The sequence below is a fragment of the Diorhabda carinulata genome, chromosome 3, assembly GCF_026250575.1.
Source record: "Diorhabda carinulata isolate Delta chromosome 3, icDioCari1.1, whole genome shotgun sequence".
NCBI classification, from domain to species: domain Eukaryota; kingdom Metazoa; phylum Arthropoda; class Insecta; order Coleoptera; family Chrysomelidae; genus Diorhabda; species Diorhabda carinulata.
In genome coordinates, this window is record NC_079462.1 from 19,761,396 (window position 1) to 19,779,149 (window position 17,754).

The 17,754-nt window shown below is 31.2% G+C and overlaps 1 protein-coding gene, 1 long non-coding RNA gene and 1 other non-coding gene across 3 annotated transcripts; 2 read left to right on the forward strand and 1 right to left on the reverse strand.

Moving 5' to 3' along the window:
• The first annotated feature begins 2,927 nt into the window (after positions 1–2,927).
• On the forward strand, positions 2,928–3,090 carry LOC130892108 (U1 spliceosomal RNA). Its single transcript, XR_009058987.1, has one exon. It is a non-coding gene; the product is annotated as a U1 spliceosomal RNA (small nuclear RNA).
• Positions 3,091–3,748: 658 nt separating this feature from the next.
• On the reverse strand, positions 3,749–5,138 carry LOC130891558 (uncharacterized). Its single transcript, XR_009058915.1, has 3 exons — positions 4,851–5,138; positions 4,593–4,797; positions 3,749–4,536 (listed from the first exon to the last, which is right to left on the reverse strand). It is a non-coding gene; the product is annotated as an uncharacterized LOC130891558 (long non-coding RNA).
• LOC130891544 (mitochondrial DNA helicase) lies at positions 5,126–15,452 on the forward strand. The gene is made up of 8 exons (XM_057796364.1): positions 5,126–5,699; positions 5,765–5,997; positions 6,050–6,477; positions 6,542–6,692; positions 10,910–11,059; positions 11,140–11,328; positions 14,607–14,927; positions 15,018–15,452. Exons 1-8 carry the CDS (start codon positions 5,447–5,449, stop codon positions 15,168–15,170), a joined length of 1,878 nt encoding a protein of 625 aa, XP_057652347.1. The 5' UTR covers positions 5,126–5,446; the 3' UTR covers positions 15,171–15,452.
• Positions 15,453–17,754: the final 2,302 nt, after the last annotated feature.

The following is a 17,754-nucleotide window of genomic DNA, read 5'->3' on the forward strand; positions in this document are numbered from 1 at the left end:
TTGTTTTATTGGGGTAATTTAAGGTTTGTAGATTATAACTTGAATTGTTATTTTAGTGTAACAGAAATACACTTAATGTTTCTTAATGTGTGGGTGTGATGAACTGACAATCTAGTGACAGATTAACATAGATAATAGGTTATTATAATTCTACCGCCCATACAGACCTCTTCAAATTGATACCTTGATATTTTTTTACATGTTTTTATATATAGTGGCGATTTGTTTATATTGTTTTGAATAAAATAAACTTGTGTTATACTCAGTACAACGCGCGCCTGCTGGTGTTATAAAAGGAAAGCGCGCCCGCCAGAAGGTTAAAAGCATTTTTTCGTGTTAACTAAGTTTTTATTCAACAACAACTCCACTAAATTAAATAGCAGAAATCCACTTGCTACAATATCGAATAATATAATAAGTTGGTAAAACATGATATTACAACATATATGGTATTGCCAATATTAAATTTAGTAATTTTGGTTCAAGTTTTTAATGCCCAACTAAAATAAAAGATTATATCTTGTTTTGCCAGCTGCCAAAATTGAAATTATTCACAGATTATTACCTATATATAACTGTAGTGATTACCCACGCCAGTTTAAAAATTAGAAGTTCAACATATCTCGTAATAGCTCTAAGGAATATTGCTTAGTGGGGCATATCTCATTTTGCCATCTTATACAGCAAAAAAATGAGTCTGAAGGTATAAACACAAAACTGCCAAATTCTAACAATCTGTTATGCCATCTTATTACAGAATTATTATAAATAGTAAGTCTAGTGTAAGTAAGTAAGTATAAATTCAACCCACTGTTAGAAATAGTTTAAATAAAAAAGAAAAAAATTACTTCATGACATGTATTATTCAACATCCTGATTAAATTACCTTTTTCCATTCAAAAGTATAACTGTGACATAGAAAATCAATATACCAGTTCCTGAATTATTTTCATAATCCAATGGTTTAGTTAAGATTGTATAAATTGGTTTTGGGGACATTTCTGAGCTATTAAAGACTTAATATTATCATTATTTATAGTTTTAAAACAATATATTTAAGGATCTGAAACAATCCGGCTGATAATTAATCAATTTATCTAATTATAGACTTTTTACAATACCTTTTCTATTCACAAAATCATCATTTATATCGTAAGATGCCTTGTTCATTAGCTCTAACTCTGTACAGAAAAGAGCTTAAGCCTTTAGTTTTTCTTAAAAAAAATGGTTTTTTATTTATCACAATACAATTATTATTTATATCCACTTATGGAATATATCAAATTGAACCACTGTAAAAAAATGTAATCTGCAAAAACTTACTAATGTACTTTTGTATATTGGAAAAGGGCGGACTCGGGGAGAGACATCTTGCATGTTTGAAGTGTTATTGTGAAAAAACTAGGATAATGAATTGGAATTGACGTCTTTGATACTAACTACATCCTTTAGAATTTTTAAGGAATGTATATATATTTATCTAATATAGAATGACCAATATCTAGAGATATGGATTTTTGTGAAACTACTCAAACAAAATTTTGGCCTGCTGTTAAATGTGCCACTGTTACGACCACTATTAAGTAGATATATACTATAGAGGATACATAGAACAATTTGTGGAAATGAAAAAGTGTCTATCAAAATATGTTAAATATAGACAAGTTGTTAAAAATATATTAATCTACAATTGGTAGGTATATTCATACAATACCCTTTGTCTACACCTATGCCATTCTGAAAGGTTTTGTAACTGTTAACACTTTTTCAACTTTTCTCTAATATGAGATACTTCTCCTTTTCTCCACTCTTTATAGTATATGTAAACTGAAGTTTGCAAAATTGCAATGAAGGTATTTGTCTGAAGTGTCTTAAATTAGGATAATGCTGATGTGAATGATTGAAAATCATTAATATCAAAAAAATTCACTTAGGTCTTTTCTATAATCTTTTTCTTAATGTATAAGAGTGATAAAATGGTCCCATTAAAAAAGAAATAGTAGTTGTAGACTGTATTGTGAAACTGTAATGATGATATTCGAATGATTTAAGATTTACACACCCTAAAGGATTCTAAATTAGAGTCGCTATGGCTTGAAATAATGGAAACAGCAATTTGAATGATTGAATGTTGATAGCATCAAAAAATACACTTAGGTCTTTTCTATTTTCTGTTTCTTGATGTAATAGAGTGATAAAACAATTTCATTTAGGAGAAAATACTAATTGAAGAATGTATAGTAACATTGCAATAATTTATAACTAATAGTTTTTCCATGTTTATAGGCCTTATTTCGATTGTGTTGAAGATTTTAGGTGTTTTTATCATCATTATTCAACAATTCTCTGCGATTCACCAACACACGTTATTTCACAACAAATTTTGTATAACAATGAGAGCTATATTTATGTCGAAAGACACATCGCAAGCCCCAGTAATCTATCGATTATGTTGCTTATGAAATTCATCAAAAATAACCAGGTCCCAGAGATTAATCACACACACAAAAGCAAACAAAACAACCGGTCAGCTGATTGCATTTACCCACTTCTTGTTAATGCGGTATACAGGATTCTATAATGTGGCTATTATCCGTGCACATTCCCAACACGAACCTATATTTTCTTAACAAGGGTGAGTGTAAATCAAATTACTTTCCGAACCAGGACTATAATATTAAATATGATTTAGATATTTCGTATTCCGAACACTCATATCACGATCGTGTTAACCTGGTTATAGTTTCCGAAAAGTTCTCTAGTGCACTAATATTTTCTGATAGAAGACTTCTTTTTCAACCATATATCACCATGCGCGAAAAGATTATGTACTGGATTTATAGATGGCGATAATAATAATTACATTCCATTATACCTGTTTATACTTGAGGTTGAAGTGAATATACAATCACAATTTATCATAAATCATACTTACCTGGCGTAGGGGTTACTGTGATCATGAAGGCGGTTCCCCCAGGATGAGGCCCTTTCATTGCACTACGATTGGGCTGACTCTTGCGATTATCCCTAATGCGGATAACTCGGGCGCGTAATTTTTGGTAGTTGGGACTGCGTACGCGCTGTCCCGAATATAAAAAATCAAACAAAATTACTGTTCTCTAGGTGAGTGATAACCTCCAGTAAGAAAAACTTCGAGATCATTTATGAGTTTAACAATGTAGTAAAATTACTAATTATATAGTGGGTTATGATCGAACGAAAACAAACGTTTTGGGTTTACTTAAATCAGTATTTTCTATTGGTCCCTCTAATAAATTATTCTGTTAAGCAATTTTTTAGTACGTATTTGTATGCGATTGCCCTTGCCCAATTTTAGATTGGTTTAACTGGCGCCTCGAAAATTAGGAAAAAGAACAATATAAAGATACGGAAAATAGAAAAAGTTTAATTATTAATTTCATTATGATATTAAATTTTTTCTGTTAGACCTGCAAATGGTTTTATACCAAACTTTGTAAGGAAAAGAATATTTTTTCAATATGTCTGATGTGTAAGAAGAAAGTGTCTTTGTTTCTGTTGATGTGGGCATGTGAACCAATCTATATTTCAAAATAGAACAGTTTGCGATTTTCGAAACTAACTCATAGTGGGTTTTTTTATATCGGAAGATTAAATAGATAATAATCCACTTCAATGTTGCTTTTGCCATGATACAACAATGAATGTTTATTTTCTTTAAAATCTATGCGTAAAAAAGTGTATCTTTATATGTATAAGGAAGTCGTCTTCAAAATGGTTACTAGGAAAAGGTAAATTTAAGTTTTCAAAGACTTGATATAATTTAAATTTTTAAATTGATTTGGGTGCGCCTATATTTGAATTATTCATTCTACAATAAAACTAAAAAAGTATAATATTCAAATATGAATAGTAATTAACACAACTAAAACGACATAAAGCATTAATTTACAATAGGCACAATAGTGAAAAAAAAATTGTGAACTTTTATTCTTAGAAACTGTATTTCTCCCACATCGAGAGAAATATAGGGAACCTGGGTTGCAGCTAATCAACGTTTCCTCCTAAGTGAACACTTTTTGATGTTCCTGAAAAATACTAATAGTACGTAGATCTTCAATAGGGTATAACCTCTTAATTTTTTTCTTTTTTCCTTTTCTCTTTCCTTTATTTTGCCATTGCACTTATTTAATTTCTCTCTACTTCACATTCCTATAATAAAGGAGATGAATCAATGTGGCAATCCTAGTTTATAAACTCATAAGTAATAGACTACATCCTCGTTTTGTCCAAAGGAAATCCGATAGAATTGAGACATATAATGTGATTATTTCTATGTCCTAATTCGAAAGCAATGTGTGTCATATGTCTGGCTTCCCTCATTATGCCTATTTTCTTGCTTATCACATCTTCTATCACTTCTATCATATTTTCTTCCGTACTTGCAATCAAAACACAATCTAATACACTCTCCAAATAGCTGTTTGTTTCGTCGACTCATTTTTTTTGCTCCCATTAATTTTCTTATATCAAGGCTATTCCTGAAACCTCCATATCCTACACAAAAATGTTACTATCTTAAATAAACGTACGAGTCTCTGTCTTCAGATTACCTATAAACTCGGTGACATTAACCTTCAAGCATTGTTTTTACCATCCACAATTGGAGTTTTTCAAAGAAATCGTAGTTTCATTGTATATCTGAGTTGAAAGTGTTTCCCACTATCTGTTGCCTCTCTGACCAGTCCACTAATCAGATTTCTTAAGCCTCTATTCCACCTCATTGAATTCATACATCCCTACTTAGGATCCTATATCCTAAAAAGAAAACTAATTAGTTGCTTCTAATTACATTTCTCTTATCTAGTTACGTTTTCATAATGGCTCCAGTCCTTTCAAAGCAAAAAAAAATCGCACTTTTCGTATTCCTGTCCGTTGGCTCAATAATAAAGAAAAATTAGAAAACGAAAAATTATTACACATGAACATTATGTATTACTTGGAACCAGCATACTTCAGAAATTAACTACGAATGGATTCCAAATCTTTCAACATATTTTTAAATCTTCTTAAATCTTAGGTACAATCAAAAATGGAGTACACTCCATAATTCAAAAGTACGATACTATTATAAGAGTCAGTAGCTAGTGTATTAGCGCAGAACAAAGATTAACCACATGGTCGTAACGTAACGATTTCTCTCTACATCAAAGTCTTATCAAGATTTGAGATATAGTTCTTTATTACCTCAACCCATTCCTTATTATTTATCTTTATTCATACTAAGGAGGTTTTTCTTATTCTTTGCATCTAAAGGTTATAATGATAATCGAAAAAAATCAAAACAAAAAAAGAAGAACAAATTATCGCCTTAACCTATAAATGGTTTAAATAAAAATGGCATAAACCGTTTATTATTGTTAGTATTTGGGTCAATTGTTTTCTTATAATTTCAAAAATATGAATCATGTTTGGTTATAAATTACGCGTTTTGAGCTGTTTAAAGAAAAAAAATTTCAGTTTCATATATTATAAATTTACGAGAAATTACAATGATATAGCAGTTGATCAAATTCCGGAAGTGTCAAAAACTATAATAAAGAAAGCTTTGAAACAAAACAATTTAAGTTTTGAAGAAGGTTTCACATGTTTTCTTACAACCTGTTCATTTTGTTCTAAAACCAGTAAAAATGCAAAACTATACATCAATAAAACTACAGGTATATTATCACATAAATTAGGTGGACATCTAATGAATAGTTATTAACTGTAAATAATTTTATAGGACTCTTTATGTGTAGTGGTTGTAAAAAGACAGGTTCTTGGACTGTACTGGAAACGTATTTTAATATAAAGAAAAGTAAGAAAGTAAAACTGAGAAGTGAAGCTACAGATGAGGAATCAAATTATGATAAAATAGAAAAAACTTTAAAAGAAATTCAAAATTCAACCGTCGAGTTGAAATATTTAAATCAAAATGATTTGCAAAGTATCTTGAAAAAATTTAAGTTACCTGAAGTAAGTTGCATTGTCTAAATAACATAAATTTTTTAGCAAAGTTTGATTTTAGATTATTTCTAATCATACTTTCGAATCACTTGATATAAGGATAAATGAAAAGCAAACATCTTTGTTTTTTCCACTTGAAAATGTAGAATCTGAAATAGTTGGCTACAGAAAAATTCATAGTAGATCTACTGAAGATATCGTGTTACCAAATTTATTGTGTGGAGGAATTTTAACAGCCAGAAATACAAAGAGTAAAGATACTGCTGTTTTAATTCCCAGTATATCTGACTTCCTAATCCTAGCAAATTCCAAATTAAATGTGAATATTGTTTGTTTGCCAAATAGTGTGAATAATTTACCATTGTATGTATTACCAAGTTTAGAGAGGTTCAAGAAACTTGTTTTGTGGTTTGGATGTGATAATAAATCTTGGACAGCAGCAAGAAATTTTGCAAAGAAGTTAGGAGAAAAAAGATGTCATCTTGTTAGGTAAACTAGATGCAAATAAATTAAAATATTTTCTACAAGAAATCTAATTTTTTTCAAATTTTAGACCTACAGATAAACAACTATTACCTCATTTAGATATGTCTCAAGATTTCAAATCAATAATTTCAGCAGCCCAACCAGTGTGGCACAAATCGGTCACAACTTTTTCTAGTTTAAGGGCAGATGTATTATCGGATTTACAAAATGTTGATAAGGTATAGATCATTTTGTTTATAAAATATTTTTACAAACTGCTTATTATTAAATCTGATTCTTTGAAATTTCATAATTAGCAATGGCACAAACGGTGATGGATTTACCAGAAGGCTGAAGCCTAGGGCATTAAATTTCAAGGGGCAGCAAATTTTGTTCAAAAGTTTTTCATTTCAATTCACATTTTTGTTTAAACCCTATCTATTTTACAATTTATCCTTGTGAAGGACGATAAGTATTTGTTGTGACTGTTTAAAGAAACATAAAGGGGTTTGTTCCAATGAACATACCTTTATATTATCTAAAATTTTTGTTTAATTAAGACTGAAACTAATTGTTCACCCAAAGTTAATAAATGTTTATAGTTACTATTTAAACATGTCTCGCGCAGGTCTGTTGTCCTATAGCCTCATCTCAAAACTCTCTTCAATTAGGTGGTTGGTGAGTACTTTAGGATGCACTTTTACACGTTCATTATATTTTTCACTACACTTCTGAATCTCCTTCATAGTTCATATGCCTTGAGAGTGGCCTGTCGTCCTCCACTTGACATTTCCAAAGCCTCATGATGTTATTAGGCAAGTTGTAAGGCTTGCCAAAGTCTTTAAATCGCGCTCGTGTTAGTGTTGGGCACTCACAGATAACGTGGTCTGAGGTTTCATCCTCTATGCACTAGCAGCTCTCTGGATCGTCTGTAATGCCCATGGTGTGGAAATGGCGTCTTAGATGATAGTGTCCGGTTACAATTTAGTTTGGTGTGAGACGCACAAGGTCCATCTATGTGTGCCTTTGCTTGTCTCTATATATCTCTGCCGAGTCAGTCTTGCAAGTAGTCCTATGAGAGACGTGATAGTAACACCTTTATCAAGGATTGAATCTTCTTCACTGGTGGAATACTTGGATCATTTGCAAATATGTAATTTGGAATGAGCCACTGGTAGTAATCTATCATTCAAAGCATTTTACTTAGAAATCTTTCTAAAATGGCTATATTTGAGTTGTTTGTAGTACCCCATAAGTAGATACAGTATGTCCAGATGGAGTTAAGCATTAGTTTGTATGATAATAGTTTGTTAGATATAGATAACTGGGAACTTGTGCCAATTATCCAGTATAATTTATGTTAATGTTTCCAGATATATGTTTTTGCCAATTTAATCTATGATCTAGATGTATGCCAAGATATTTAACTATATTTGCATGATTTAATTATTTATTGTCAAATTTTCTGCTCTATTTGTGAAATGTTATATGAACTGATTTACTCTCATTTGTTTTCATTCTCCATATTTCTTACCAATTTTCTATTCTGCCCTGTGTAGTCTATATCATGGTGGTATCATCGGCATACGTTGCTTCAGTGGTTAAACACATATCAGCTGTATGTAAAAAATAAAACCACATTTCCAAGAGGGACCCCTGCTTGAATTGGTTATATTTCTGTGCATGCATCTTGGTGTTCAATTAAAAAGTGTCTGTTCTTCAAGTAAGACTTTAGTCATATGCCAGATTTTTGAGTTTTGATAGTAGACCCAAACGCTAAACCTTTTTGAAAATATGTCTAATAATACTGCAGAGCAGTATCTTTTACCCTCGAGACCCCTGTTTATTTGATTTACTTCCCTGTGAACCTGTTCAATAGTTCCGTGTTTGGTTCTGAATCCAAACTAATAATCCAGAATCAGGTTATTTAAATGGATAATTCCATGTAGTTTCTTCATGAAAATTTTAATAAGGTAATAAGCGACGTGACTTCTTCTGCGGGTTTACCTGGTTTCGGAACCATGATTATTTCGGCAATTTTCCATTCATTAGAAAAATTAAGACAAAAATTATTGCTTACACAGAGAAGACTAGTTTCGAAACTTTTATATAAATAAAAGTAATTGAAAAATTGAAATATAGTATTATAATTATGTACTGAGTACTGAATTCGTCTCAACATGAACAGTTGCTAAGGCTTTGAGAAATATAAACCGATTTCAAGCGAATAACCTGGTCATTATTGGTAATTACCAATAATAACCAAATATATTCAAGCGCTTTTGGTTATTGTTGTGGTTATTGACAAAGTGAGGTTATTTTGGACCGCAGAATACCATACAAACAGTTGAGTTCAACTTGTGGTTATTGAGGAAATGACGTTAAGTTCGATATTTAACGGTGAAATAAATAAAACCATTATTCCCTGTAATTTGAAATGTGAAATAAATGGAGTATCAATAAGGTTCTTGAGAAAATGATTCCATAGTAGCTGTACCCGCGACTTTACGTTCACGTAAATAAGGGCTTATTTTTATAAACTTTTTTATTTATGTATAGATAAATAAAATCGATGTTTGATATAAACAGATCAATATATTAAACAAAACTTACACTTACAAATCTTACAACATAATATATATATATATATATACAAAAAAAAATTGTTATTCACTAAGTATTTACAATGCCTCTTTAAATACAACGTTGGACGTTTGGTTTATCGGGATGTATACAAATAATTTATTTGTTTCACTCTTTGTTTCTTGGCGTAAACACCCGCTCGCCGGTGCCACATCCTGTCAAAATTTCCGCTTGTATTAAGTTACGCTGAAGTGACAATATTTTAAGTCTTATACCATTACAAAATGACTCCTCAATCTATAAGATTGCTAGTTTTGTGTATTCATTGATGTGACTAATTAGGACTAGTGTTACATTTGGATGTGATAAATAAACATTTCTTAACCAAATTTTTGTATTTTGGATTTTATGAAAAATATAATATTAACCAAGTATAATGTTGATTGAACTATAGTACTGACACACTGAACTTCCATGGCAGGAACTTCACATTCATTCCTTGACTACTAAACTATAGTGTGGGCTGTGAGGAATTGAACCTTTGTCCCTATTTTAAATATTCTTACATTTAGCAATTTCAATGCTTTCAAATGCTTCCAACAATTTATTATTGAATACATTTTTTAATAATTTTACATTATTAATGTCATTATGTCATGATTGTGACTGGTAGCGTGATTGGCAAAACTCGATTTTCCGCTCCATCCATATTTTAAATGAGCTATGTGCTCTTTAAACCGGACAATAACGGATCTTTTAGCTTGCCCAATATATTTCCCGTTACAATCACTAGAGCTAATTTCATATATATCACTATTTTCCAAATTTGATACTATTCTTAGGATTGTCCAATAATTGTTTTAATGTATTGATGGATTTATAAACCAATTTAAAACCCACTTTGTTAAATAGGGACAAAGGACAAAGTCCTTACTGCCCACTCTATAGTTTAGTAGTCAAGGAATTAATGATTTCTGACAAAGAGATTTTCCCGCTGGAATTATTTTTCGCGGGAGAAGGTTTATTGGTGGGAGAATTTAGCATAAAACAATCATAGGTTTTAGTTTATCTCGAATTTCTGAAAACGATAACTTGGTTATCGAAAAACGCGCGTCGGACAGTGTAATTGTGACTGTTCAGTACTATAGTTAAATCAACATTGTGTTTAGTTGATATTAAAATTTTCACAAAATTATCCACAAGAATTTGGTTAGGTTAGGTTAGGTTAGGTTAGGTTGGTTGATAAAGGTTATATTAATCACATCAAATTACAACACTAGTCCTAATTAATCACGTCAATGAATACACAAAACTAGGAATCTTGTAGATCGGGGAGTCTTTTTGGCTTTTTTGCCACTCTACAGGTATACCTAGAAGATATTTTGTACAAGTGTTAATACTACTTCTTTGAGGAATTTTATCCCATTTGATGAAATTTACAGGACACTTACAGAGTAGGTACTCTATTGTTTCTATGGCTTGCTCACAAAATTCTTCGTCCTCGTGTCATGCCAATCGTCTTAAGGGGGTATACGACGAGACAGTGACCCATCATAAGACTGACGAATAGTTTGATCTCGCTTCCGAGAAGTTCCTTAGACGACTTAGATGATAAGGTTATCAATCTTTGGATTGTCTTTCTCCAGTGATACTCTAACTGATTCAACAGTTATCTGTTATGTTCGTTATTGATGTACCCTCATTTATAGGACTCTGGTGGACAGTGTGTTCAATATGAATTACACCAACGGTTCCAGAAATTCCAACGGTTCCAAAAACTCCAACTTATTTGAACTATAGCATACAAATTGAAATGTGAAATATTATTTAAAGTTATGTTTTTTCAATTGGACAATTTTACATATATTTGCAGGTCCAAGGAGTAAAATGGAAACGATATCCAACATTGAATAAAATTTTAAAAGGACACAGAACTGGAGAATTAACAATTTTTACTGGACCAACTGGCTGTGGTAAAACTACTTTCATAAGTGATTATTCCTTAGATCTTTCAATTCAAGGGGTAAGCACTTCAAACAAATAAATGAAAAATATTGTTGATTTTCAAATTGGAAATAATTTTTTTCATCATTTTAAGTTTAGGTGAATACGTTATGGGGGAGTTTTGAAATAAGAAATGCTAGATTAGCAAAAACTATGCTGCAACAATTAGCAGGTATTCCTCTCGATGAGAATTTGCATTTATTTGACCATTGGGCGGATCAACTAGAAAAGTTACCAATATATTTTATGACTTTTCACGGACAGCAAAGTATTAAAGTTGTTATGGAGGTTAGTTATCGATATAATGCTTAATGATTTATTATTTTTTTACCAGCTATAATGTAGAGAAAATACAGTGAAAGTTTAAATATTGAATTATGTTTCTATCTCTTAATTTGATTAAAAATGAATATGAAACTAATAATTTTCATAAAAAATTTGGAAAACTTGGCACTTTCTTTTCCAAAGACATTTAACTACATTGATAGATACATTTTATTGGAGAGTTACATTACACTGCAACCTTAACATTTATTTTGCTTCCTATTTGAGATATTTTCGAAATTTATAGCTCTCTTCCATTCTAACGAATTCCAGTATCTGTTCTGACATAATAATTTCCTATTTAAAATTGAGCAACATTGCACGAATGTAATCCATACAAAGATACAACCTCTTATGTTGGGAACCATTAGGATCTGTTAAATATCTAGTTGAATGATACAAAGTGTCCCTTATTTCACCCTCCAGTAACATATCAAATTACTTACTTTTATTTTATATTGATATGACTCCAACGACCATAAATATAATTATTTATAGCTTTTGTGTAGAATAGGATTTTGATATTTAAAGTGGTTTGTGAACAGATATGAAATTCTTAAAAGTATTGGTATCCGTCGAGTACGGTAGTTGTTGAAACCAAGTTTAATTAATTATTTTCTTGCACAATTAGTAGTATTTTACAAAATAGTTTTAATACAAAGAATATGGTCAACCATCATTGGTTAGCCCGAAGATACATTACAGGCTTGATGGGGTTAGATATTCGCTCCTAAAGGCTTCTTATCATATGCCTTTGGTAACTAGATTATCTGGAGTTTCTTCCTTTTTGCCACTGACTCTACACTTCTTGAATTCTGTTAGACCCAATCTCATTAGGTGCTTCTTAGAGTTATAATCAAGTCAATGAGGAATTGTAGCTTGTTTTTACTGAGATCCCAATAATTTTTGCATCTAGTGTTATCAAATTTCCAAAGAAACATCTCTTTGGTGTGATTTTGGGAAATACACTGCAGTCTATTAAAAATCATTTTCATAGAAGACTTTTCCTACGCTACTGTAAGGCTTCTGGTCAGTTTAGTGCGTTTGTGCTTTTATTCTGGAGAGTGTATTTCCCTTTTCATTTCCTTTGATTCCTGAGTAACTAGGAACTCAAACAGAAGAAACTGTTATTCGTGTCCAGTGGCGGATTTACAGGAGGGGGGCTTTCGGGCTAAAACCTCCCCCAAATTTTTTTGTAAGATTATAAATTTGATACAAATTTTATTATTTTATAGCAAATTATATTTTATAGTAAATTATTTTCATTAGCAAGAATATTATAAAATGTCTTAGTTACATTTACTTTGCCTTCAGCCTCCCTTATAAAATTCGCCACTGTTCGTGTCAATTTTACCAAAATTTTTTGTCATTTCAAAGTTGATTACATTTTCAAAAACCTAGCAATGGGTATTAGGTACTAGCCCCAGCTACTATGGGGGCTTTGGTTTACCAAACATTCAATTAAGAATATTATATTTAATTTCATTAAAACTGTGAAATGTATCTTTTTAGCAGCTTCTTGAATTAATAAAAAATGTCCTCATAACAAATATACATTCGTGAGCAAAAAAATTGGCTCAGGCGACACTCCTGTAATAGCAAGTCACTGGCAAAAACGCTGAATTGTATTTTTCTAAGTAAAATATTAATTCTAATATATTATTTATTATATTTATTTAATATGTAATTAGTAATGTTTATTTAGAACGCAATTCTATTTATTTAGAACGAATTTCATTATTGTAAAAAACGCTGAAGTGCAAGTTGAGCAGTTTTTTATCTCTCAATATGAAGATGTGTTGTAAAGAAGAATTTACAGTAAAGTAAAAGTTAAGTTAAAGTCTTTAGTACTGAATCTGATATAGAGCTCGCACTTTGTAATTTTTCACTTTTAAAAGAATTTTGTGTTTTGAAAAATACACTAAAAACCAAAACCGTAATTGATATGAAATATTGTAATGTTTCTTGTACTCACAGTCCAACAATATGTTATGATCGGTAACCACCCTTTTTATGTTTGTTAACAATAGTGCTAATTAGTGGTAACCGACCCTTATAAAAGGGTATCTATCTGACTCACCACAACCAGTTAACCACATCTTCATTAACAACAAATAAGAATTCTACCAGAAAATGGACACAAAAAGTGATAAAGCGGCTACCTTATTGCGACAAGCCTAGCGCAGCGAGAAGTGACTAGTGCGCTGGACTGAGTCAATCTGCTGTTTCCATATTCTACCATCGTTACCAAGAGACTGGTTACTTTCATCGTAGACACGGTTCAGGTCCTCATCAGTGTTAAAGTCCAACAAGAGCTCAGAGAAACGGGAGGAATGGCAACAAACAAGAATTCTACCAGAAAATGGACACGACAAGTGTTAAAGCTGCTTAAGCGGTCACCTTATTGTTACAAGGCCCAAGTCAGCGAGAAGTGGCCAGTGAGCTGAACGGTTCATTATCGGCACATCGTAGAGCCCTTACTGGTGCTCAAGTCCAAGAGGATCTCAGAAAAACGCGAGGAGTGGCTTTCAGTCAGAAGAAGACTTAAAGCAGCTAATCGTGAGGCAAAAAGGTCAGCTACTGGCCCTAAATCAACCCCAGCCCACCGAGCAGCCTGTCTAAGATTTGCCAGAGAACACGTTAATTGGACTGACGAACAATGAGGCTCCATTCTTTTCTCAGATGAAAGTAGAGTATGCCTTTATGGTACCGAGAGAAGACCTGAAATAAGATTTTGACTGAGTTGGTTTTTATTGAAACTGGCGGTTCAGCGGAGGGATTAACGTCGAACCGATACATAAAAGAAATTTTACGAGATCCCGTCGTTTCCTACGCCAATTTCGAAAATTTCATTCTAATGCAGGACAATGCCCGTCCACATACTAGTTTCGAACAGAACTTAACAGAAAAATTCGGGATAGAAATCCTGTACCAGCCATGAAATTAGACCTCAACTTATTCGATCCATGAAAATCGATTGGAAACTGTTATTAGGATCAGTGGAGGGAACACTGAATATTGATTAATTAATTTGTAATAAATTATTTACTTTACTGTTAATCATAACACTTTTTCATTGTTGAGATTAATTTAAAAAAAGAATGGAAGCTACAGATTTTAGCCAGAGACTTTTGACCACGAGCGTGCGACTTTTTTGCTCTCGCGTGCCATTTTAGATTTAAAATTTTTTTTAATTCTTATTGTTTAAGAAATAATTTTTTTATTATTCATTTACTTACTAGGCGATTGAACACGCAACTTACGTCCACGACATAGCACACGTTATAATTGACAATTTGCAATTTATGATGGGCACAGGAGAAGAACAGAAACATATGGATCGATTTTGGAAGCAAGACGTGATTATAGCTTGTTTTCGCGAATTTGCTACTAGAAAAAACTGCCACGTAACATTGGTAATTCATCCGAGAAAAGAACGAGATGCCGAAGATTTGACGTCGAATTCTATTTTCGGAGGCGCTAAAGCATCTCAAGAAGCCGATAATATCCTTATTATTCAAGATAAAAGATTGAGCGCCGTTAGAGGAAAAAAATATTTACAGGTATGTAGGAACAGCAAATTTTTTTTAGTATATGTTGTGGTGTTAGAGACTCTAATAATTTAGTGTCATAATAAATAGAAAATATTTCAGGTTGTGAAAAATAGGTACAGTGGAGACTTGGGTATAATGCCTTTGGATTTCGATAAGGCAAGTTTAAGCTTCCAACAGAAAAGAAAAGAAAAAAAAACCGAAATAATGGATCCATTACCTCAAAAAGATAATATTGTCACACCACCGATATAAAAAATTTATATTTTGTACAATTACATTAAGTATAAATGAATATTTCACATTTTTTAAAAAATTTTTTATGATAATTATACATATTTGATACAAAAAAGTTTTATTCCATTTTACTTGGCGTTATGTTGAAAAATGTTGCATCATCCTCTTGTGCTCTTCAATAACTCCGTTATTGAGTTGTCGAAGCATTTTTGGAACCCTTACAAACGATTCTGCACACATAGCTGTTATAATCAAAACATTTTGATAGTCCTTTAAACCTCCATATCGTCTCTTACAAAATTTATAATAACAAATAATGCAGTTGTACCAAAAATGTATGACTAACCAAAAACTCACAAACCAACTCTAAGCATGAGGCCAGTAGTGAATTGTATTGATTCTCCTTCATATAAAATAGCAGTTTTTGTTGACAATAACCACGTCGTTTGTACATAATGTAAAAAACTTTTATTTATATATTTATTTATATATATATATATATATATATATATATATATATATATATATATATATATATATATATATTTATTATATATATATATATATTTATTAGTTTGTAAAGTCAAAAAAAGATATAACACTGGATAATGGTTATATTGTGATATCTTTAGACATAGTATCACTTTTAAATCTAGAATTTTTGTAAAAACATCATTAAAAAACACTGTTGATATCTACCGGCATGCACTGATATACAGTATAATTTAACTATAGAATTAATTGATTACTTAATTGGATCCAGTTACTTTTCCCATACTCTACAAACAACTGGAAGGTACAGCCATGAGAAATTCTGCTAGCCCATTTTTGGCAAATTTAGTCATGAATCATCTGGTTATTGAAAGTTTGAAGAAAATACCCTTTTCAGTTAATTTCGTTACTATATACATTGATGAATCCATTTCAGCCCTTCCAAAGCAACAAATTGAGATGGTAATACGTACATTTAACTCCTATCATCGCAAACTCAAGTTTACCTTGGGGAAGAATTAGAGAAGAAACTTTGAAACTGTTTCAAAACGCACTCGTCAAATAGTTGTGAAGTGGCATTCTATCCAATAAACAAAATTGAAAACTTATTCACCCATATCAAATATAAAACGCCTAAACTCCAGCACTCCAATGTGATTTATGAAATAAATTGTTTAGACTCAATAAGGGTAAAATTGGTATGACTAAACAGTACTTGAAAACCAGAATATACCATCATGAATATGATTGTCGAGAACATAATAAGAACAAAAAAGCTCTGGCCCAACATCATTTCACCGTTGATCGCAACTTTGATTTTGATGATGTGAAAATTCTGGATAAGGAACATAAATATGCAAAAAGAACTATCAGTGGAATCTCGGAGTTCAATATAACCATCTTTTGAATGTTTATGAGTCAACAGACTCTGACCGAACTAGTACTTGATGGTAATAATTAGAATAATTCCAACAGTTTTTACCGTTCATGCTTTTGTTAGTGTTGGTAAAGTTTGGAAGTATTCATTCACTGATAAATGTATCTTAACAGGAGAATTATCTCTTCGTACGGAATATGTATATATAGTAATGTTTTTTAATTTATTTATTTGATTTATGTTCGTGGAGTTAATTAATAGACACTATCTCTTGCGTTCTTAATTTATTTAAACATTTATCACTTAACCAACTTGAATAATTTATTTAAATTCTTCAATTACTTTGCTAATTCATTTTGTTCAGCAAGACTATTTATTATAAACTGAACTTAACTACGCTATAGAAACTTCTTATATACCCTAAAATAGTCCTTCCTCGAAATTATTTAAAAGAAACTATGTAAATAAAGCGCTATAAAAGTTTTATAAAAACAAAGATCAAATTAATTCCGGGTATTTCATCAAAGAAGGCGCATTCGTCTGATTTTAGAATTTAAATACATCTAGACAGAACCCCGACTTTAGGGCAGAGACACGTTCATAACAATATGTATTTTATGTTTTGACTGACGTCTAATAATTTAAAAGGGTATGTTGTTTGCATAGGTTTTTACTTATATGTGTATGTATTGGTTTCTTTAAATGCCTTTTTCATTTCAAGTGTATCCTATTCATTTATATGTACATGTATAGATACTTATATTACATTATCTGATTATTGTTTTTATTCTGTCAAATAAAAGATCGAAACTTTTGTATTTTAAAAAACTCTTGGACAGTTTTATTTTGAGTTCTCAACCCACAACACGATTGGAAATTACAAAATTTAATGATGGTTCTTATTTGTAATGAGGTTTTCAGCAATAGATAGAGTGATTCAGGATGAAGATATCGGTCTAGCTTTTTTGTGAATAGGTAAAAATGAAACTATAATCGATAGAAGTGTCGGAAAAAAAAATAATTTCATCTGGAAGTTCATTAACAAAAACGCTGTCTTGTATTATAGATAAAACGAAACAATGCTTGGTCTGATATATCTACGTATTCCATCTTCTACGATAATGTTTAACGCAATTTAGATATATACAGTGTTACCTTGAGCATGTCATCAAAATTATTATAATCTTCACGCTTTATAATTTAAATAAATAGATTACAAGTTGTCGCAAAAAA